This window comes from Phyllostomus hastatus, unplaced genomic scaffold, assembly GCF_019186645.2.
Source record: "Phyllostomus hastatus isolate PE091 unplaced genomic scaffold, TTU_PhHast_1.1 phas_contig_471, whole genome shotgun sequence".
Lineage (NCBI taxonomy): Eukaryota > Metazoa > Chordata > Mammalia > Chiroptera > Phyllostomidae > Phyllostomus > Phyllostomus hastatus.
This window is the reverse complement of record NW_025333887.1, coordinates 425,949-448,568: the sequence shown is the minus strand read 5'-3', so window position 1 is coordinate 448,568 and position 22,620 is coordinate 425,949. Positions and strand designations below refer to the sequence as shown.

General features: G+C 49.9%; 1 protein-coding gene across 3 annotated transcripts in view; it reads left to right on the top strand.

The window, feature by feature from the left end:
• The window catches only part of BCAP31 (B cell receptor associated protein 31), a 31,819-nt gene extending 9,708 nt beyond the window's left edge, over positions 1–22,111 (top strand). For all 3 annotated transcript variants that reach the window (XM_045845422.1, XM_045845420.1, XM_045845421.1), the window contains exons 4-8: positions 3,228–3,375; positions 18,675–18,810; positions 19,698–19,806; positions 20,597–20,697; positions 21,711–22,111. In XM_045845422.1, the coding sequence (XP_045701378.1) occupies positions 3,228–3,375; positions 18,675–18,810; positions 19,698–19,806; positions 20,597–20,697; positions 21,711–21,749 (533 nt within the window). In that variant the 3' untranslated portion in view covers positions 21,750–22,111. The remainder of the gene's footprint in view (positions 1–3,227; positions 3,376–18,674; positions 18,811–19,697; positions 19,807–20,596; positions 20,698–21,710) is intronic.
• The last annotated feature ends 509 nt before the right edge of the window (positions 22,112–22,620 follow it).

Sequence of the window (22,620 nt, the reverse complement as noted above, 5' to 3'; positions counted from 1 at the left end):
GTCAGTGGGAGGGACTTAGCCAGGCCAATCAGCTGCAAGGATTGTTTGTGACCACTGACCACCAAACTCTGCCCTCCATGGAGGATCAGCTGTGCAGGGGCAGGGTGGTGGTGCTCTGACATGGTCTGTAGCAGTCCAGTGGATGCTCTGGCCCTGAGATTTCCCAGGTGGTGCAGACCAAGGTCAGCCCCCACCTGTGTTTTGTTCTGGACCACCCTACCTGAGGTATAAAGGAATCTTAGGTGGTTGTCACTTGTGCTGGGCTTGGAGATTCCCAGGTGAAGTGAAACTGTGATTCTAGGCTGGCTGCTGCCAGTGCCGGGACTCACTGAGGCCAGCTGTTGCTTGTTTGAGAGGATTTAGGAAGTTGTGCAGTATGAGCTAAGACCAGCCACTCATATGGAAAAGCAGCTTGGGTGGGATATCCCTCCCAAATTTTTATCCACCACATGTGGGTGTGGGACCAGCCCATTCTATATCTCCACCCCTCCTACCAGTCTGGATGGATGTGGTTTCTTTAATTCTGTAGTTGTCAGACTTCTTATTCTACTAAATTTCTGGTGGTTCCAAGTGATGGTTCTATATTTTAGTTGTAATTTTGATGTGGTTGTTCAAAGAGGCAAGCCATGTGTACCTACACTGCCATCTTGACCGGAAGTCCTCCCAGCATTAATGCTTTACTGTACATCTCTGTAGGCACTTTCTATGCTGACGTCTTTATTAATATACTACACACTGTTTTGAATTGTACATTTTTCCACTTACTATATCTTACAACATCTTTTTATAGAAGTCTCTTTTTAAAGATTGTGTAATAGAAATATCCTTTGGTATCTGTGGGATTGGTTCCAAGATCCCTGTGATTACCAGATTCTGTGGATACTCAAGCTTCTTATGTAAAACGGTGTAGTATTTGCATATAACCTATGCACATCCTCCTGTATACTTTAAATTATCTGTAGATTATTTATAATACCTAATACATGCAATGCTATATAACTGTTATACTATATCATTTAGAGAATAATGACCAAAAAAAGTCAGTACATGTTCAATACAGACACAACCACCACAGGCCTTACTACACAATACACATCAGCAACAGTGTAACATTTTTTTCCAAATATTTTTGATCTGCATTGGTTGAATCCACAGATGTGGAACCCACAGCTACGGAGGACTGATGGTACAGGCAACCTCAGAGATACTGTGGTTTCAGTTCCAGACTACTGCAGTGAAGAGGATATCATACCGTAAAGCAAGTCACACACATTTTTTGTTTTCCCAGGGCATATAAAAGTTATGTTTCTACTATACTGCAGCCTGTGTGTAATTATGTTTATAAAAATCATGTGTATACCTTAATTAAAAATACTTAACTGTTAAAAGATACTAACCATTTGAGCCTTCAGTGAGTTATAATCTCTTTGCTGGTGGAGGGTCTTGCTTCAGTGTTGATGAAAACTCCGTATCTGTGAGGTGCAATCAAATACAGTATGCTTGTATTCTATCACAAGGTTATATTCTAATTTAATTCCTTCTTTAGAGGTATTCTAATATCATTGTAAATTTATGTAAGTGCTTCTGTAGGATAAATTCATAGATGTGAAATTGATAAACCCAAGGATATGAATGTTTTACTGTAAATTCTGTGTCTTAGTTTGGGCTGCTGTATTAAAAATACCTTTATTACTTGCTTAAAAAACACATTTATTTCTAATGGTTCTGGAGGCTGGAAATCCAGGACCAAGGTGCCAGCAGAACTGATGTGTCATGAGAGCTCTGTTCCTAGTTGGAAGATGACTGCCTTCTTGCTGTGTCCTCACGTGGCAGAAGGGGGTGAGGGATTTCTTTGGGGACCCTTTCATAAGGGCACTAATCCCATTCATGAGGGCCTTGCGCTCATGACCTAATACCTCCCAAAGGTGCCCTCTCTTAATGCCATGCCTTTGGGGGTAGGATTCCACAAAGGAAAGTGGGGAGACAGGAACTTGAAGTCTCCTGTGAAAATAGGTGAGTTGTCCATTTTATACACCTGCTGACAGTGTTGGAGAGTGCTTGCCTTACGATACAGATTTAACACAAGGCACTGTGTTAAATCTGCTTCCCAGTGAGGGAAGGCAGATTTTTATAATGTAAGATCACCTAAAACACCAAGCAGTCTCAAATCAGGAATTAAGAATCAAATACCCATACAGTGGTACCTTTCCCCTCTTACATGGGGGTCTGTTAAGGGCCCTCTTTAGGTAGGTCTTCATGTACTGACTTAAAAAGGTGTCTCAGGTTTGGGGAGAAAGCAGTAGGTATGGGATGTTTCCATTTCTACTTTACAAAGGTAGATATAAACATATTTATAGAGTACTGCATGTCTAACAGCTCTAAGGAGTGGAGGCTCTTCAGCATTCTGTAGTTATTTGCATGCCCCCTGGGAACCTAGAACTGTGCTGTGGCCTGGGATGTAGTAGAAAAGTTTTCTGCCCTTGTGGAGTTGGTAGTTTAATTTGGGGGAGACAGACAGTAAACATGTAACTAGGATAATTTCAGATACAGGTGTGTATTATCAAAATAACATAGGTAATGTGACTGAAAGTGTCAGCTTTAGATAAGATGACCACATATTGTATACCCAACTGGAGGTGATTGTGTGATGGGAATCTTTCTTTTCCCCCATTTCTGGAATGTTTGAACTCTTGGTGAGCACGAACTCCTTTTTTAATTTGAATAAAATGGTTTAAATAAAACCTGTTATTACAAAGTTTAGAAACAAAAATGCTTGAATCTTTACCAGGCATCCTCTGGTCCTTGTCTCCTAGACAGCTCCTGTCTCCTTAGCAGACATTTCCGTAAGCAGGACCACCCTGGCTTATCTGGGGTGGCTGCTGGCCTGTCTGACTTGAGATAAACAGAACCAGACATTGTGGGGAACCGTGGAGAAAAGGGAGCTGCTCTGAGCTAGCCATGCCTTAAACTTGGCTAGCCTCTTGAGACAGAGAGCAAAGCTTGTGGCCCTGGTAGAATGGGGCCAGGGAGGGAGCTGAGAGAAGCTGGAGGAGAGAGGGTCTGAGGGTAGCACTCTGACAGGCATCCCCCGAGGTGCTTGTAGAAGGGGCGGTAAGGGGAGATGATTTGAGGGAATCAAGGCCTCCGTGACTCACTGTCTCAGCTGGACAGCCCAGACTTGGTCCAGAGGGAGTTAAACCCTGTGTCTCCTCTCTGTTCCACCACAGATGCCGTACGTGAGATTAGGAAGTATGACGATGTGACAGAGAAGGTGAACCTCCAGAACAACCCCGGAGCCATGGAACACTTCCACATGAAGCTTTTCCGTGCCCAGAGGAATCTCTACATTGCTGGTTTTTCCCTGCTGCTGTCCTTGTGAGTGGGGAGGGGTAAGGGACTATGAGGGGACCCCTGAGCTAGCCTGTGACTGATTCCTCAGTTCATGTCCTTGAACCAGAGGCCTATCTGTGTTAGAGGAGCCACAGTTTCCCCAGAGGTCTCCAATTTTTCCTCCGACCTCCAGAGGTAAAGAGTGAGAGAGGACTGACTGGAAGTTCAGAAGACTCAAGTTCTGGCTGTGCTGCAACTTGCCATGTGCTCTTTTAGGGCAAACACATTAACAGCTTGTTCTCTGTACATAGCATGACGTAAGTGAGGTGTTTCCCTCCTCTGGGAGAGGCCCTTTGAAGTCCAGTTTAAAAGGGACCAATTAAACAGGCTTTTTGTATATGGGGTCCTGCCCTGGGAAGAGTGGGCAGAAATGGCCTGAAGGGGCTGAGACCAACTGTGTCCGAGGGTCTTTCCAGATGTAACCCTTGTGGGAGCAGTGAAAGCATATTGTGTTTGACCGTGGTCTGAGTTTTGCTGGTGGTTTTTTTTTTATTTTGGTAAGATTGAATGCCTTGAGCAGGGCCATGGGGTTGGCTAGTTGGGCAAGACTAGACTGATTGATAGAAAGCATCCGTTTGAGCTTGGGGCTGGTTTACTGCCTCTTGCTTACAGGGGTTCTGATCGGGGACCTGGCTGTTCTCAAGAATGCTGACTGGCAGGGGGTAGACATAACACTTAGGCTAAGGGCTTCCAGAAGTATTGGGAAGCCGCTCACTGTGCAGATACTCAGAGGCAGGGTGAGTGTGTGGATAGTTGGGCTGGGATCTCCCAGTGCCCATCACCTGGACATTCTTTTTCACTAGGCATTAGAATGACTTACCTGGGTTTCAGTTTTTCAGAAAAAAAGTCAGTTGCTCAGGTAAGCCTGCCCTCTCTGGGTCAAAGTTGGAAAGTGGCAAGGGTGGCGCTGGAAAGAGCAGACAGCTCTTCATGGTGAGCCATCTGATCACAAGAGTTGGAAAGTACCAAGGCTGGAAGGAGTCAGACACCCTAGGATTTCAGGGTTTCAGGAAAACTCTGAAAAGATGATGATCTTGTAGGCTGAGACTGAAAGGGAGGCAGGTTTGGAAGACCAGGTCTCAAAAACAGGATTCCGAGTCCATCTACCTGGGAGTGGGGGAAATGGGACACGATGATACCCTAAGTCTCAGGGACCACAGAGGTGCTTGGGGCTCCCCAGCCAGCTCACATCTCATCTGAAGGATAGGAAGAACAGGAAGAAAAGCAAGGGCTGCCGTAGAAGAGCACACAGAGCTTAAGAATAGTATCAGGAAGACGGAAGTCTGTGGTGAGCTCTGGACCATGAAACATGGTGTAGGACATGGGGAGAAGACAGTCCCCTTGTTGTTTCTGTGTCAAGTAAGGAATGGTGGGCAGAAGGTCAAGGGTCAAGGAAGCATTTGGATAAGATGATTGAGCTCTCAGAAGGACAAAGTACACTGGAGTGGCCAGCTACTCAAAACGACTTAGATTACAGTTGGACTTGATGGCATTATGTCCAAAGGCTCTTGCGATTGTGTGGCAGGAGAGATTCTGGAAGACCACAGACAGGCAAGCATACCAATTTCCAAAGGAGGGAGAGGGTAGATGAGACAGTAAATAGAATGGGAGGGTCTGATTATGATCTCAAGCCAAGTTCTAGAAAGAGTAGTTTGTGCACTTTAAAAGAAAGGAGGCACCGCTGGTGACTACTCTGAATTCCTAGAGAGCCAGTTCTCTCAGTCTGCGCCTGCCTTCTGTTGAGCTGGTATATGTGGATTTTCAGCAGAAGGATTGCCAAGATCCAATTCAGTTCTTATGGACCAGGTGCTATAGTGTGGGTCCCATGCTGGTATAACTGTCATTGTGTTGGGGCGGTCTTAACTCCCCTGAGTGGCTGTCTCAGGAGCTTGTGCTCTACCCCTGACCTTCTTAGTGTTCTTTGCTGAGGACAGTTGTCATAGTGAGTGCATGCAGGGAGATAATGGAAACGAGGAGGAAGTGAACAGCAGGTAGTTAGCTACCTTTCAGAATCCATGGCTGTCTGGGTGGGGTTGATTTGAATAGGACTTGAGGTTTGTAAAGGGAAACACCTGTAAAAGTGTGTGTAGGTTCATAAAGGGCCGTGGAGGTAGGGCCAAACAGGATATTAAAAGACTTGTGGTCATGGCAGCTGAGAGTTAGTGGCCGAGCTACTGCAAAAGCTGGTGAGTCCTTAGTGCCCTTTAGTGAAGGCTGGGGCCACCAGGAGGGAGTCAGCCGGTGCTACCTGTGGGGTTGCCTGTGGGTCCCCACTTGAGAAATGCTGGCAAAAGTGCAGAAAGTGAGTTCTGAAGCAGTCACCATGGTGGCAGATAGAATGGTGCTTATTCCCCTATATACTGTGGCTTCGAAATCTCACTCTCCTGACTGTTGTGCTTTTGGGATATCTTCCAGGGAAGATATTACCTGGACCAGGGGGCATCACTAGCCAGGTGTACCAGGCAAATGAGTGTGTGCTCAGCTCAGTGCTTTGACCAGTGAGTAGAGTCAGGTGCTACCCCCACAATCAGGATGCAGAAGAGTTTGAAGTTTCCATTCTAACCTAAATGGTTGCCTCAAAGAAAAGCAGTTCTGCCCTGGCTGGTGTAGCTCAGTGGATTGAGCATGGGCCTATGAACCAAAGGGTCACTGGTTCGATTCCTAGTCAGGGCACATGTCTGGGTTGCAGGTCAGGTCCCCAGTGGAGGGCAAGTGTGAGGTAATCACACATTGATGTTTCTCTCCTTCTCTTTCTCTTTCTCTTCTGTCTCTAAAAATAAGTAAATAAAATAAAAAAGAAAAGCAGTCCCTACACTATTCCCAAAGGGATGCACAGAGGTTGGGAGAACAGAGTGAACTTTGGGCTCGCTGTTCCTATTTGCTCTTGTGATCCTGCTTTGTTCTCTGTTGTCTAGTAGCCATTCAAAAAAGGACATATATACTCCTCCCTAGTCCAGGGGTCAGATCTTATAAGGTGGCGGTGGCCCTTGAGGAATTTCTCTCTTTGCACATTAGCCATGGAAATGTTCTTATCCGAACCTGATATCCATACAACCCATATGCCACTTGCAGGAAACACTTTAAAAGCAAAACTGTCATCTTTGTTATTCTGATTACAAAAGTTACAACTGGTCATTGTAAAAAAAAAAAAAGCCACCCTCCCCCACCCCAAACTTCAAATAATACAGAAATGTTGGGCAAGAGAGTGAGCTCCCTGTAGTCCCATCCCCAGAGAGAGCAACAGGTAATAATTGAAATGTCATTATGTATAAGTTTTGTCTTACAAGTGCTATAGATTTTTTCCCTTAGCTTTAATTTGCCTTTTTTATTCAAACTACATATCTTACTGATTTTTCCAAATGACTCATGCAAACCTCTCTTGTTCTTCACAGTTATGCAGTGTTCTGTCATGTGAAGGGAGTCTCGCATGTTTAACCAATTCCCTGCTCAACAGATGTGTGAGCTGGTTTGAAATTTTTATTCTTAAAAAAACCCCACTCTCCCATATTGGTGGTTTCCTACTCTAAGTGTGGCCCATGGCCCAGAAGCTTTGGTAGGACCCAGGGGCTTGTTAGAAGTGCAGACCCTCAGACCCATCCCTGGTCAGCTGACCCCACCACACACATTAGCACTTGGTTGGCACTGGCCTGGCACATCTCCCGCTGTGCACTACCCTATCGGGCATCGGCAGTCAGCGGTTGTGGCTGTGTTGCAGGGTTCCACTGCCTGGGGTAGACTTCATCTAGGCTTGGACACAGTCATGTAGATTTGAAACCCTTGGCGTACTCTTGCTTTCCTCACATACCTGGTTGGTTCTCTCAGAAACCATGGTGCACTCACCCTGCAGTTTTTGAAGCTCTTTCTCTTTGAAGAATGCTCTCCTCTGTCATTACACACTACCCTGTATGGCAGGCTAATCTCTCTTAAGTGCCCCTGTGAACTTTTGTACATTGTTGTTTTTTTGTTTTTTGTTTTTTTTTTCAAATGAACCACTAACTTTCATTAGCTGCCTATAAGCCTGTGTGAAAGAATGAGAAAGAGGTTTCTCTCTTTCTCTTTGGCAGGTCAAGCTTGGTTGTATTATGAGAATTGTTTTGTGCGGTCCCACGCAATGGTCTTAGCTCAACAAAAAATTGACCATTACTCTATATGAAACAATGCTGGGTTGTTGCCACAGAAAGAAGATAGAGTAGTTGCGGGGAGACCAGCATGTGAATAGCCTTACCACACCATATTGGAGTACCTGGTGTCATGGGGTACAGATCAACAGTGCACGCCCACACACTCTGGATGTTTGCACTTAGGAGGGCGGGCAGGGTAGGAAGAAGGATGTGGAATCAGAAGTCAGGAGACTGGAGATGCCAGGCCAGTGCTGTCACTTCAGCAGCTATGTATCTTTGGATAAGCATCCCCTCCCTCTCCCACTAAGTGCTCTCATCTGTTCAAAGAAGGGCTTATCTTCAAGACTGGATGCCTTCATGGCCTTGTCCATGTGTGTGTAAGCTGTTTGTGTGGTTCCTTTGGTGGCTCTGCTCGAAGCCTGGACTTGAATAACACTTCATAATTCTGTGGGCCTTTATAATTGGAAAAAGGGCAGTCCAAAAGAGGTGGAGTGGCCTGAGTTAGCCAGGTCCTAGGTAGCCAAGCCCAAGCTCATGTTTAGTTCCGAGCCCCTGTTCAAATCCTAGCCTGTGATCTCTCAGCACTAGGTCGTTGGTTTTCAGCCTGCCTCTGGCCGGAGGCCAGATAGTGGGCTGCTTTTTCCCGGAGTAGTTGTTGTCTGACTTTTGGTAGGAAGGTGCCTGCACAATCTGTAAGCTTAAAATCTCCCTGCCTGTATGTCCTATTAGTCTTAGTTTTAAGAGTCTGATGACTATAATCTTTTAGTCTTTTTTGTACATCTGAAGATTAAGTCATTTGGCAGCACACCCTTTGGAGGAAGATGAGGTTTTTAAAAATTTTTTATTTTATTTTTAGACAAAGGGGAAGGGAGGGAGAAAGAGAGGGAGAGAAACATCAATGTGTGGTTGCCTGTAGCACACCCGCTACTGGGGACCTGGCCTGCAACCCAGCCATGTGCCCTGACTGGGAATGGAACCAGTGACCCTTTGGTTTACAGGCCAGTGCTCAATCCACTGAGCCACACCATCCAGGGCTGGAAGATGAGGTTTTAAATAAATAAGAAAAGAAGTTACCTGAAATGCTACCGTTACCATTGCTGACTTACATACTTGCGCTATATATCTTTCCAGACTTTTCTATGCCTAAGAGCAGGTACCATTTGTTAAGCATTTTATGTGCTAGGTACGTGTTAGTCTTTACAGTAGCTCTGTGAAGAAAAAACTGAAGTTCAGAGTCATTCAGGAGCCTCTTGTGAGTTCCCAGAGGTAGTTATTGGCAGAGCTGAGAACTCGGATTTCAGGTGTGACTGTTGCACCAGGCTACTTTCCCTACAGATTACATGGGTTTCTTGGAAACTTGGGTTAAGCCCTGGCCGGGTCGCTCAGTTGGTTGGAGCATTATCCTGTACTCCAAAAAGTTGCGGGTCCTATCCCTGGTTGGGGTGCATATGGGAAGCAACTGATCAATGTTTCTCTCTCTCTCTTTCCCATTCTGTCTCTCTCTCTCTCCAGTTCTCTATCCCCGAAATCTATAAACATATCCTCGAGTAAGGATTTAAAAAAAACTGGGTCAGGCTGTAACTGTCATGTGGGAACTTGCGTTTTCCACTGAGTTTATCATGAACACTGTTCTGGAACAACTGATCTGTCTCTCCAGCATTCTTACGGTCTAACTAATTCCCCACTAGCCAACACCAAGCCTGCCTTCCCTGTTTTTTTTCTGATACCAGAAGCAGTGGGAAACCCCTCTCAATTGTCATTTTGTGTGTGTCTCAGCCAGGCCAGGTTCTGTGGGCCTCCCGATTCTGTTCCCAGTGTCCATGTCCCCCTTACTGTCTCTTTTGTTTGCACATGTATTGCTGGCAGGCATTGACTCAGTGCCTAAGTGTCCATAGGTACTGGCTAAGTTGGGGAGGGAGGCAGAGCAGGGTGGCTGGATCAGGAGTGGCCGGAGACAGGCTGGAGGGTTTTGAATGAGCTTGTACTCATTCTCCATGTGGTAGAGTGCTGTGTTTTTCCAGGGGTGCTGCATCGTGGTCAGAGTTGTATGTTCATATTTTGGCGACAGTGCATGGGATGGAGTGGAGCAGTCTGGGAGCAGGGAGACCAAGTTGTGGGTTGCTGGAGTGAGAGATACTGGCAGCCTGAACCAGGGTGTGGTAGTGTGAGTTGAGAGTGGGGAGCAGGTTTGAGAGGTTTGATGGGAGACAGCGGAGGAGGAGCTGGCAGGGACACCAAGCTTCTGAAGCTGATGTGCTGAGGGCATCTGCGGAGTGGCAGCTGTGGCAGAAGTCGGAGGACCACCTGCGTGCATGGGTAGATGGGAGGGAGGGGAGCCAGCGAGGTCCATCAGAAGGAATGAGGAAACCAGAGGGTAGGAGGGGAAGGTCAGCAGGATGGCGTACTGTCAGCCCAGAAGCCTGGGGGTGCTCTGCCTTTCCCTCTGTCTTATCACATGTGATTCCCCTGATCCTATGGTGTTTTTTGAAATTGTGGCAAGATATACATAACCTCAAGTTGACCATCTGAACCATTTCTAAATGGATCGGTCAGTAGTGTTGAGTCTATGCACACTTTGTACAACCAACCTCCAGGACCCAGTTCATCTTGTAAAACTGAAACTGCCCTTGTTTCATAGTCTAGGTATCTCCCCTCCTGACTGCTTTGTCCTCATTGTCCTGGGAACCACTGTCATGGTGGGGCTTCCCGCTACCAGCCTTGTTCCCCTAGCTAAGTGACTTTTTTGTCATGTCAAACTGATCCCACCACCCCCTGATTCTAGTGCCTTCATAGCACCTTTGGTATATAGGCCTGATGCTCAGATCCTTTAGGACATGACCACTCCCTGTGGCCCTCCACAGTCCCTGTTTCAGCCTCTCTGTGTCTGAGCTCTGTTGGTAGGACTCCCAGGGGGGGCTAGTGAAAACATACGTCTAGGACCCTGGAGGATGTGAATGCTGCGTGATGAGAGTGGGTTTTGGAATTGGGCCTGGGTTGGCATCCTGGGTCTGTTACTGGCCAGCTGTGTGACTTTGGGTAAGTCACTTAACCTCTCTGAGCCTTTCCCTTACCTGTAGAAGGGATGAGGATACCTCTCTCAGGTGATTAGTGTAAGGATCAAGGTGACTCAGGTTATGGTTGCAGCATCATGCTTGGCACTTGGGGAGTGTGAAATAAATGATAGTTTTTATCAGTATCACCCCCAGTAGTGACAGAATTTTGTGGGTTTTTTTCCCACTGGAGTGGTAGACTATGCCAGCCTGAGGAGGGAATGGAAGAGAATGCCCGGTCTTGGCTTTCAGGGGCCTTGTGCTCTGGGCTGGGCATGGAGTGGTGGCAGAGTAGAGTGAGACAGAGAAGACAGGTACTGCAGCAAGAGCAGGTTGGGAGAAGGGCTTCCCCAAGCAGAGGCTAAATAAGATTGGAGACATAAAAAGAAAAAAGTGGGGGGGACAGAAAGGAAAAACAGTTGGAAGCAGGCAAGCTGAGGTGTCCTTGGGGCCCTGGGCATCCAGTTGGATGGTGCTACGGGATTCTCAGTCAGAGGCCAGCTGCTTGCTTAGTTGATGTAGAAAGCACGAACACGTGTAGAAGCAGAATAGAATGGTCCCCCGTGAATGTCACCTAGCTTCAGCAATAACTCTTGCCTGGCCAGTCTTGTTTTATCTATCCCCATCTCCCACTATCCCCTGGCTCTGGATTATTTTGAAGCAAATCCCAGCTATGTTTACAGATAAAATAATATTTTGGTTTATTGCTTTGAAAAGAGCTAGCATCTCACAAGAACTTTATAGTAACTTCTTTATAGCATAAACTCATTAGTGCCTGCTCACATTTCCCTGATTACCTTGCAGGGTTTTGTTTTTGTTCTTTACAATGTATTTGTTTAAATTGGTATCTAGGAAAAGTAACTAAGGTATTCTTAAAATCCCAGTGATTTAATTGGAGGAAGACTGCTGTAGAAGGCCCAGCAGAGGGACCTTTGGACTGCAGTTCCACTTGATCCATCCATCTGTTGACTCTTGGGTAATTTGATTATGATGTGCCTTGGTGTGTTCCTCCTGGGGTCCAATTTCTTTGGGACTCTCTGAGCTTCCTGGACTTCCTGGAAGTCTACTTCCTTTGCCAGATTGGGGAAGTTTTCCTTCATTATTTGTTCAAATAAGTTTTCAATTTCTTGCTCTTCCTCTTCTCCTTCTGGTACCCCTATGATTCGGATGTTGGGATGTTTAAAGTTGTCCTGGAGGTTCCTAAACCTCTCCTCATTTTTTTGAATTCTTGTTTCTTCATTCTGTTCTGGTTGAATGTTTACTTCTTCCTTCTGGTCCAAACCATTGATATGAGTCCTGGTTTCCTTTCCATCACTGTTGTTTCCCTGTACATTTTCCTTTACTTCACTTTGTGTAGCCTTCACCTTTTCCTCTATTTTGCAACCATACCCATTTCTGTGAACATCCTGATTACCAGTATTTTGAACTCTGCATCTGATAGGTTGGCTATCTCTTCATCACTTAGTTGTGTTTTTTCTGGAGCTTTGATCTGTTCTTTCATTTGGGCCATATATATTTTTTTTTTTGTCTCTGTGCCTGTTACATAGCAAGGGGTGGAACCTTAGGCATTTGCCAGGGCAGGGCAACCCATGTTGCTCTGTTGTGGTGCTATATGTTGGGGAGGGGTCAGAGAAAGAACAGAGCAGCTTGTTCAGCTGTCAGCAGGCTTTCAGTTACTTCTGCCACTACCCACAAGCAAATTGGGCTCTTCTGGTGCTGATTCCTGGATGGATGGGTTTGTTTATATCCTAGGACCCTGTGAGTCTCTCCAGCAGTCTCTCCTGTGAGGCTGGGAATTTCTCCTGATGTCCCAACACTCACAGGGTTTTTCAGTCAGAGGTTTTGAGGCTTTATTTCCCTGCACTGGAACCCTGGGTTGCATAATCTGTCTCTCTTCCCAGTTGTTTCTCCTGGTTTATCCCCACTCAAATGTGGGACCACCCGATCTGCCAACTGCAGCCTTACCTGCCCTCGTCCTCCAGTCCTCTGGCTGCCGCCTTGCCTTGAGTACTCTCCACCTCAGCTGCCCATCTCTACCCCTCCTACCACTCTGGGTGAATGTTTCTTCTTTAACTCATTGATTGTCGGACTTCCAAACAGTTCGATTTTTCTGGCAGTTCTGGTTATTTTTTGTTTTTAAATTTGTTGTTGTCCTTCTTTTGGTTGTGCAAGGAGGCAAAGTGTATCTACCTGTGCCCCCATCTTGCCTGGAAGTCTAGCATTGGCTTTTAAAAATACAGATTGTCTGCTCAGCTACTTGATTCTGGCCAAAGAATTCCCTTCCTCACACTAAGAACAAACAGTGAATTACCTTTGGGGCTAGATGCCAAGTAAGCAGGAGTTCTGTCTTCTTGACTGCAAGTTCATCGAAAGCCTACCCTTTTAGGAAGCCCCCTTTCTCTCAGAGCCTTAGGACTCCAGCCTCTGAGGCATAAAGGCAGAGGGTGGGGGAGTGTAGAGCAGGGTTCTGGATGAGAAGGGATTAAGGTGCTCCTCCAAACCAATCACTGCAAGATGGAAACATTCTTAACTGTGAGGAGTGTGACTTGTGTAATTGAGGAGCTAGATTTGAATTTGGTGGCCTTCATATTGGACAGAATAGCTGAAGCCACCTCTTATCCTTTACCCCGTTCCTCGCCCTTAGGCTCTGAGCGAGTTAAGTCTCCTGCTGGAGGCACTGCCTTAATTTGCTCTGGACTCTAGGGTCATGCAGGGCACATACAGGGGTGATAGCCCCCTCCCTGCCATGCCTTCAGGGATACTTCTCCAGTAGCCAGGCAGGCTAACAGTATGTTTTGGTTGGAGTCAGCTAGTATTGGAATATTTTTGCCCAGGTTCTCTGACCTCTTTTAACTGGTCTCTATCCCCCAGTTTACACAGAATCCAGAAGGTATACAACAAAAATTCCAGAAACACAGCCTAGTCCACTGGCTCTCTTCAGCTCAAGAATATGCAGGACAGGCAAAGGCTGGGAGGACTGGCTGCATGCCCCTGCCCCCTCCCTCTCTAGCTAACTGGCTTTGCTGTCCTCAGGGTGGCTGATAGCCACCTGGGTCTTCAGCTGGAGTTGCCACAGGGGCATTTCTCCCTCCTCATTTTCTATAGCTTCTGCTCCAGGGCTAAGAGGGAGACTAAAAGGGGTATGCTGAAATGTTAAATCAGCAGCTCTGTGGGAAGGTTATCCCTGGGTCTTCTTTTTCTTTTTTAAGGTTTTATTTATTTACTTTTAGACAGAGGGAAAGGGAAGAGAGAAACAGCAACGTATGACAGAGACACAGAACAGTTGTCTCTTGCTTACCCTCTCCTGGGGACCTGGCCTGCAACCGAGGCATGTATCTCGACTGGGAATTGAACCAGTGACCTCTTGGTTCACAGGCCAGTGCTCGATCCACTGAGCCACAGCAGCCAGGACTATCCCTGGATCTTTTTGAGTTCTAATTTGTTGCCTCATTTTCACCACCCTAGGCTCTTCAGGGTAAGAGTTTCCTGGAGCAGCTTCTGCCCTGTTATTATAGTTCTATGCCCAAAGCCTTCTCTGGGCATCACCTGGCTTTTGGTTCCTTGCCAGGGCAGCCTCCTGTGTTTTCCTGGACAGCTAGGGCAGGTTCACCCAGAATCCACCGGCCGTGGGGAGCCCTACCTGAGGCAGGTCTGTAGTCGCCCTGGAGAGTCAATAGGTGGTGCTGTGACATCAGCTTCACAGGGGCAGCAGGGTGAAGGGGAGCTTCCTGCCTACCTGTGCTGTGGTGGGGTCCCAAGGACTGAGTGACCCAACTCACCTGAGGAAGTGGCACCTAGGAAGTGCCTGGTAAATACTAAGTGGGCAGGATCAGCGACAGGGATGGGGTTCCACCAAAGCCATAGAATATCCTATTCAGGACTTGGAAGGACCTTCCCCCTTGCTCTTGTCCTATTTCCTGTTTGCCCACAGGAGGGAGACAGGTTTGGTGCAAAGAGCATATGAAGCACGTCTCCCCCACTTGATATGGTTGGCCCTGTTTCTCTAGTGTCCATACAGACATTGACTTTGTCTTGCCTTCTCTTGTTTATTCAACCTTTCATAAAAGTGTGAGAGCCCCACTCAGTGTCCAGAAACACCCAAAAACATCTTACCAAGAAGCCTGTGTTGAAATCAGGTGTTTGGGGATATTTGTCTGCCAAGGACACATCTGGATTCTCTCAAGGTTCATGTGCTGGCTTCTCCCTCTGTCACTGCATGTGTTTAACCTGGAACCTGGGCCCCTCTGTCAGCCCTGTGCCTTTGAGACATCCCTTTGGCCCCTGAGTTCTGTCTGACCTGTTGTCTGGAAATGGCTACCTAAGAGCAGTTACCGCATAACAGTATTTGGGTGGTAAAGCTGAGAACAGTGGAGGCTAACCAGCAGGACCAGGAGATACATACCTCATCTTTTTCTCCAGGCTGATGTCTCTTGGGCTGTTGAGACTTAAACAGTCTAAAGCTCAACACCTTCCATTGTGGGCCTGGTGGAGACTCAGTCCCGAGGGGACACACAAAGGCTCATTGATGTGTTTGGGAGGCCTTCAGAGCTGGATCTTGATTGGCAAGTGTAGGGCAGGTGCAAGAACATGGTGGAGGGGCAGCGAGAGTTCTAGAAGGCCAGCTCTTGGGCAGGTCTAGTTGGCCTGCTAGGAAGTACTGTTCTTGGCTTAGTCCGGGGCCCAGTGGGAATACTGTGGACTCTGTCCAGGGCACTGGGCTCTTCCCCCAGCTGTGGTGATAAATACTTCCCTGAGTGCCTTCTCAGCTACCACTGCAGTCACAAGCCTGGCTTGCTCATCCACACAAGTCTGACTTGTTGCCTTCTTGCTGCTGTTTTCTGTCACCTTGTTGCTGCACTGGCAAGCTATGGCTCTTGTGTCCCCCTCAGTGCAGCTAGGTTAGGGGAGAGCTAGGGCCCCAGACCGGTACCCAGCCCTGCCACGAGGTACAGCCTCATACACCTGAGAGTGGGGAGGTTATCTTTAAGGTTTTGGGGGGCCCTTTTAGAGATCAGAGGTGCAGTCCCTGGCCTGAAGGCATTTTAGCTGGGCAGCCATACAGGACAAGTGATGCAGAGAAATAAGGAGGGCAATGCAGCCAGGTGGGAGTCCCACTGGGTGGTTTGGAGAGGAATTTTGGGGGCAGGTAGTGACTGAGCTTAGTCAAGCTAGGTCGTCAGCAAGAGTTCCCAAACAGAAGGGGAGGAGCCACTGCAGACTGGAGGGCTGAGTGCAGTGTCAGGGAGATAAGACCAGTGCGAACCCCACATGTTCCAAGAAGCGCCAGTGGTTTGGTGTTACTAGAGAAGAGAGCTGTGTGCCAGGCATAGGCCCGAGGCTAAGGACAGGCGCTGGAGGGATGGAAGCACAGGGATGACACGATCAGGTCATCTTGGGGAAAGATTACTCTGGCTACCCTCAGAACATGGATCACAACACATAGAGTCTGGTAGGGAGGCCAGTTGGTCGCTGTTTAAACTGGGACAGAATTGGCGAAGGCCCTCCCCATTGCTGATGGGGGTGACATGGATAGAACTAGATGAGGGGTGGAGCCTAAGGTGGGGTACAGGTCTGAGAGCTTGGGAGGTACAGGAGTGGTCCAGCCCTCACGGACAGGCTGTGTGGGGCGTCTTGGGTATACTCAGGAGCCTTGGTCTAATAGGTATTTGGGCACAAGGGCCTGGGCTGAGACAAACCCTGTCAGGGAAGAGATTGGCAGGCTGCCAGGGCTGCTTGAATCAAGGGCAGGGGAAGATTCTGCAAGGCAGACTTGTTGGTTGCTCTAAGTACTGCAGAGTGAGCACACCTCCGGGACTCTAGGGCATTCCTTGGGTTGGGCAGCTATGGCACTGGTGGGACTGCTGGTGGCTTGGCCAGACTGTAGCCTGGGTTGGCATAGCTTTAGCGATGGAGGGAGGGGAGAGGGGAGCGGCTTAGGTTGGCAGGAGGGAGAACAGTGAGGAGTGGGGCTCCTGGAGGGAAGAATTACCCAGAAACTTCCTGGGCCAGGTTGGAGGAACAGGTCTAACAGGAAGGGAGGGAGAGGACATGGATGGTACAAAAGATGGCACGAAACACACGTGAAGGCTGGGGGTGGCTCCTGCCCTGCACTGACAGAGAGACCCTGAGGGCTGCAAGCTAAAGCGGGGAACCTAGCAGGCTAAGGCTTAGGGAGGGCCCTGGATAGCTCTTGTGCTGGGTTCTGTGTGTGTGCCCAGACTCCTTTTGGCAACAAAGGTGCTTCATAGCTGGCGATGGGCTGGGACGGCACCAAAGAGAGCCGGGTACCTGCTGTGCTGCTGCTGTCATCGCTGCCACCACCACCCTGAGTCCAACCTCCCTGGGTAACTAGAGTGACACCCATGGTCACACATAACACTGCTGGAGTTCTGCCCAAGTCAGCTGCCTGCCCAGCTTTGTTGGGGGCGGGCCTAAGGGAAAGTGTCACCCTTGGACTTACCTCTCCAGCTTTGCTTACTGGGTCCACCAGGTGGCACACATGCCCTGCCCCCTCCCTGCTCCAGCTGGGGATTGGCTTGGGCACTCTGCATTGGGAGATTGGGGCTTAGTCAGACTTGCCTTTCTTTTTGGGCCCCTCCAATGACTTTCACTGCCTCTGTGAGTCACGCATGTTGCTTCTCTGTGGCTTCTGAGGTACCTGAAAGCTCTCTCTACCTCAAGGGCTCCAGCTCAGTGCGGGGCAGGCTGGTGGGCAGTCAGGGGCTGAGACAGGGAAACATGAGCCCTGGGCCACGAGGTCCCGGCTGCTAATTTTAGAGAGCACATGTCACTGGAAACTCTGCCCTCCTGCCAGGAGCCAGCGGCCTGGATCTCCCAGTACTGCCAGGGGCCCCTAGAACCTATTCCCAAACCAGGAAGCACAGTGGGCGTCTCATGTCTCATGGAGCATGCTCCTCGCTAAGTACTTGTTTCTGATAGCGGTTCCGCCAGGGCCCAGGTTGCTCTGGCATGTCCAGGTCCTGACCTGGAAAGTGTTAGGTTCTGTGCCCTCTGGCCTGGGTGTCCTGTCAGCCAGAGCTTGCCTCTTCCCTCTGGTTCTCTGAGCAGCAGGTATCCATGAGAACCCCATGAAGGTTGGCTGGTGGGGCCGGAGACAATGACTTGGCCTGGGAATGGGCCTGGACAAAACAGAGTGTTTCCTTCTTCCCCAGAGCTCTTGCACATACCATCACTTGCTCTAAGCTATGGCTGGGCTGGGTCCCTGCCCCAGGTGTGTGGGGAAAGTTGTCTTGTCCATCCCCACTCCTCAGTTTTGACCATTGGATGGTAACTTAAGGAAGTGGAGAGGCACGTGCCCTAGCTGCTGCCTGATTGCCTCTCATGGCTGGTCTGGCCCTGATGCTTTGTTTCTGTTCCCCTAGCCCTGGAGGATCTCCGTGTGGCAATGTTATCTAACAGATGTGTTCTGGCAGCTGCCTGCAGAATGTGTTTGGGAAGTGGGTGGAGAGAGAGGAGTCATTTCCATCTCAGTTTTTCCTGGAAGCAGGTCCCTGGAAATTTAGGATGTGTAGTTATTCCCAGGTCAGGTCTTAGGGTCAGACAGAAGTGGGGAATTTCAGCCATACCCATTTCTAGCTCTTGACCTTGACCAGTTGCTTCTGTCTGTTGAGCCTCAGTTTCCCCTCTGTGAAATGGGAGTGATGATCACCCCTACCTCACAAGGTAGGTATGAGGATTTAGCTGGCCTTTTGGAAGCGCCCCAGGTACTAGCTGCTCTTATTTTGCAGGGTGACCCTGGCCTCCCAGTGAGGAAAATGGCACTGCTCTGGCTCTGTACCTCCAGGCCCTGAACTGGGAAATGCCCAGTTCCGGGCCCTCAGCCTGTAGCTCACTCGTCCTGGGTGTCCTGTCACACTTCCTGTGCCTGCCATTTGGGGGCAGTGTTAATCATTCTGGTGCAGAGGACAGCTCCTGGTTCACCTTTTCCCTCATGTTGCCAGATTCAGGCCTCTAGTGTCTCACTTGGCTGCCCTGGCAACCCAAGAAGGCAAGTCTAGGCTGGAGGCAGGCATGGGGCAGGACCAGGACCATCCAATTCATGTCAGCTGTTTCTCCCTTTTGCTCACTTCTCCCTTTTTGTAAACAATCACAGCCTACTTAGACGCCTGGTGACTCTCATCTCCCAGCAGGCCACGCTGCTGGCCTCCAATGAAGCCTTTAAAAAGCAGGCAGAGAGTGCTAGTGAGGCGGCCAAGAAGTACATGGAAGAGAATGCTGAGCTGAAGAAGGTGAGTTCTGCCTGCCTGACCCTACCATGTGACATTCTTTATGGGCCACAGTGGCCAGTGGAGCCTATCAGTGACACTGGTTGTTAGAAAAGCTGAGGAATTGGGTGGACAGGCAGAGGGGCAGTTTTTAATGGGGGTATGTGTAGGAGGGGCCTGGAGGACTGGGAGAGAGGCGGGGGTGCTCTTGCTGCTCTCTCACCTCCACCTGCTACGTTCAGGCCAGATTCTTTTCTGATAAAACTGAGTCCTAGGGAACTGAGCCCTGTGCTGTGACCCACGGGTGAGTTAGCACAGAAGAACATTGCTGTCAGCCGGAGGCAAGGCAGGGATGAGGTGTGACCAGTCCTAGAAGGCCTGTGAGAAGAGGTGAGGTGTGAGCCAACCTGGGAAGGAGGCTGATGGGCTTGGATTCCGAGGCAGGATAGAGTTGGACAAGCCGGGGCGAGTTTGGGGCTCCTTGGCCAGAGTGAGCTGTAGAGCTTGGGGGAAGGAAGGAGGAGCATTGGTCGCTTGGGAGTGACTGGCAGCAATCCCCACATGACAGCAAATTGAGTCATTGGATGGGCTGGTAAACTCTGAGGAGCTGCTGAGAAAAGGAGGCAGGGCTGGGGGCCAGGGTGGGCAGGGCATGTGGCCTGTGAGCTGTAACAGGTGGCCCTGCTGGCTCTGGCCTTTGCCGAGTGGCTGGGGAGAAGTGGTGGCCTGATTCCATGCTGACATTTCCGAAGGGGCAAGTGCCCAGGCAGCTTGAGGAATCACAGCTCAGTGGGAAGGATGGTGCTGGAGTGCCTCCCTTCCTCCCTCCCTGCCCCCCACCACCTCCTTCCCCCCCCTCTGTTCCTCCCTCTCTCCCTCCCAAGTAACCAGACCCTTGGCACTCTTCCTAGGAAGCTGCAGGCGGGGTGACTGCCAAGGAGGTGAAGTTGGAGTTAGCGAACAGAGAGTTGGAGGCTGATCTGCAAAAGCTGAAGGATGAGCTGGCCATCACCAAGCAAAGTGAGCATTGTCCTCAGGTGTCCCCTGGGCCCCAGAAGCCTGGAGCCTCCTGTGGTGGCTGCCACTGCTCTCATGCCAGAGTATTAATGACAAACATGCGGGCTTAGGAGTTGGGTGAAAACAAACAAATGGCACCCCACTCACCCAGCGCAGACAGCTCATGAGGCTCAGTGGTTCAGCGGTGTGTGCAGGGTTCCTTTGAGGACGGCCCTGGGAATCCCAGAGGCCTGCAAACTAATTCCAGAGCACCTCACCTAGGACCAGCCAGGTATGGCGTATTGGCATCATTGTCAGCAGGGGCTTGTGGGTAGGGAAGGAAAGAACTCAGGAGGCTGCATGACAGCTGGTTGAGATGTTCCCAAAAACCCCACTGCGAGTTCCCAGACGCTCCCTTCCTGAAGGCCTCTCCCCACATACCTCTCCTGTTCTCAGCTTCCAGGCTGGGAATGCACACACACCCTGCTTCTTAAGCTCATCCCCATATTCTCAGAATGTTTGTCCCATGCCTTCACACTTTGCAAAATCACTGCTTCCAAAAGCCACTTGGGGTACCTTCATTAAAGGGACTAGGGAGGTCCTTGGTATTTTCCCACTCCCCCCAGCTTTGTTGTCTGGCTTCCCCATTCAGGAGATTTTCAAGGCAGCCGGCAGAGCAGCTGTCTTGAGAGGAGGTGGTCTAGACCCCACCAGGGACAGATCAAGGACCCATATTTGGTGTCAGCAGCAAGCAGGGTTTTTGTCCTTAGTCCCGGTCTTTTTATTTTCCTTTCTTTATCACTTACATCCCCAGAACAAGAGAAAGCTGAAAACGAGGCTCTGGCCATGCGGAAGCAGTCTGAGGGCCTGGCCAAGGAGTATGACCGCCTGTTGGAGGAGCACACGAGACTGCAGGTCAGCATGCCTTGGCCTGCTCTGTTGGATACAAGGCCCCCTTTTCCCCTGCCAGCTTGTCCCTATGCTCTGGGGAGGCCACTGGGGGAGGCCTCCGCTCTCCTGCTGTAGGCTTTTTAAGGAGGCATTGGCAGTGGGGGCTGCTCCCTTTCTCACTCCCCCTTTCTTTCTCCGTTGCTGCTAAGGTGGTCTCCGCAGTGGGGTTGGCCTTGTGCCCAGAATCAGTGTTCTTGAGAGGAGCTCTTTCCTTTATGTGAACCCCCACTTCAGCCTGTGCTGTGGGGCCCCTGACTCCAGTCCAAGTCCACTGAAGGGGCCTCATCAAGAAGCAGACAGAAGCATACAGGCGATGCTCCAGGACTAGCTGCCGACCTTCCCTCTGTAGGGGCTGCACGGTGCAAAAAGCTTGGGGCATTGCAGCGCCCCTTGCCCCAGCAGGTGCTAGACATTGCCATTACCTGTGCCCTCAAGCCTGGTCTGAGCCTCAGACTGGCTGCATCTGGAAGCACAGGTGGCCCGGAAATTGGGCCTGAGGGCCAGGTAAACACCCCTGAGTTCTGATAGCTTGTCTCAGCACTTGGCGGCCCAAGTTTGGGCACCACAGTAGTCGAAGGGGAGGACCCAGCTCCCAGAGGGAGCCAACAGCCTCAGTGTAGGGCAGAATCACTGGCAGGAACTATAAAAGGTGTGCAGAGTTGGGGAGAGCCTCGCCTAGGGCTGGGAAGGGACTGGAAAGCTGAGGCTGCCGTGGGCATGGGGGCAGGGGTAGGGTGGGGCCCAAGACGGGGTGTCAGTTTGGGGTCAGCTGGCGTTAGGGTCGCGGCCTTCACTAGAGTGAGGCTACTCCCACCCTTGTCGGCCTTTGGGTACTGCTGAGAGGGGTCCTTTGTTCACCTGGATATCTGTCATTTGGGGAAAATGAGTGCCATGCTGGACCTCTGGGGTGGAGGGGCTAGAGAGTGAAGGGGAGAAGTGTATCACCCCAGTACTTTGTGATTTTTGTCCCTTTTTAGGAGGAGATAGACGGTCCCACGGACAAGAAGGAGGAGTGAGGGCCTCTCCTTCCCACATGTGGCTGTGGCCTGGCCCAAGCCCCTCCCCCGCTTCCTGAGAGCCAGGCTTCCCTCGGCACTTACTGTCCCCCACACTGCTTATAGTTCTTGTTCTCCCAGCACTGCACAGGGGACCAGATTTCCACCCGCTCAGGACGAGCTTGCTGCTTGCCTGGCTGACCAGGCGCAAGGCAGGCACCCGGAACCCTTGCAGTGGGGCTTGCTTCCCACTGGGTTGAGCCCCCTTTTTTGTTGCTCATTGATGTTCGGGGTTCCAAGGCCCCTTTTCTCTGGTCCTGCAGGAGGGTGGGTGGAGCAGGCGGAGTAGAGTTTCTCTTGGCAATAAAGGTTGTTATGATGTCTCTGTGGTGCATGTGTATAACTGAGGCTACGAGGAGGCCTCTTTTCTCCCCCTGCCCGAAGTGATAGCTCTGACAGAGACCCCCAGTCTCTGCCCTTCCCGGTACTTTCTTTCACTTTGCTCTAACTCTAAAAGGTTCCGCATCCCAGGCAAGGCCCAGGCTCGGCCTAGGCTCATACTTGCTTCTGTGCCATTCCGCCTCCTGTTGCCCAGGCCAGGCTCCACTTTATGGCCACACGGGGCGTGTCTGTCCTTTTGTCACCCTGGGGGTTGGCCACTGAGCCCAGGGGAGATTCTTAGACTCAGGAACCAGTGCGTCTTTCCTGGTGGCAGATTTGCCTGCCTCCTCTGGGTCCTGTTCATCACATTTAGGACAGATAGAACATGGCAGAGTGCCACCAGTCACTCCCTGCCCGGCCCGTGCCCCCCCCCCCAAGCTTTGCAGGATGACCTCTGAGTAATGCCAGCTGAGAGAGGAGACTCACCCTTGGTGGTGACTTATGACTGGCC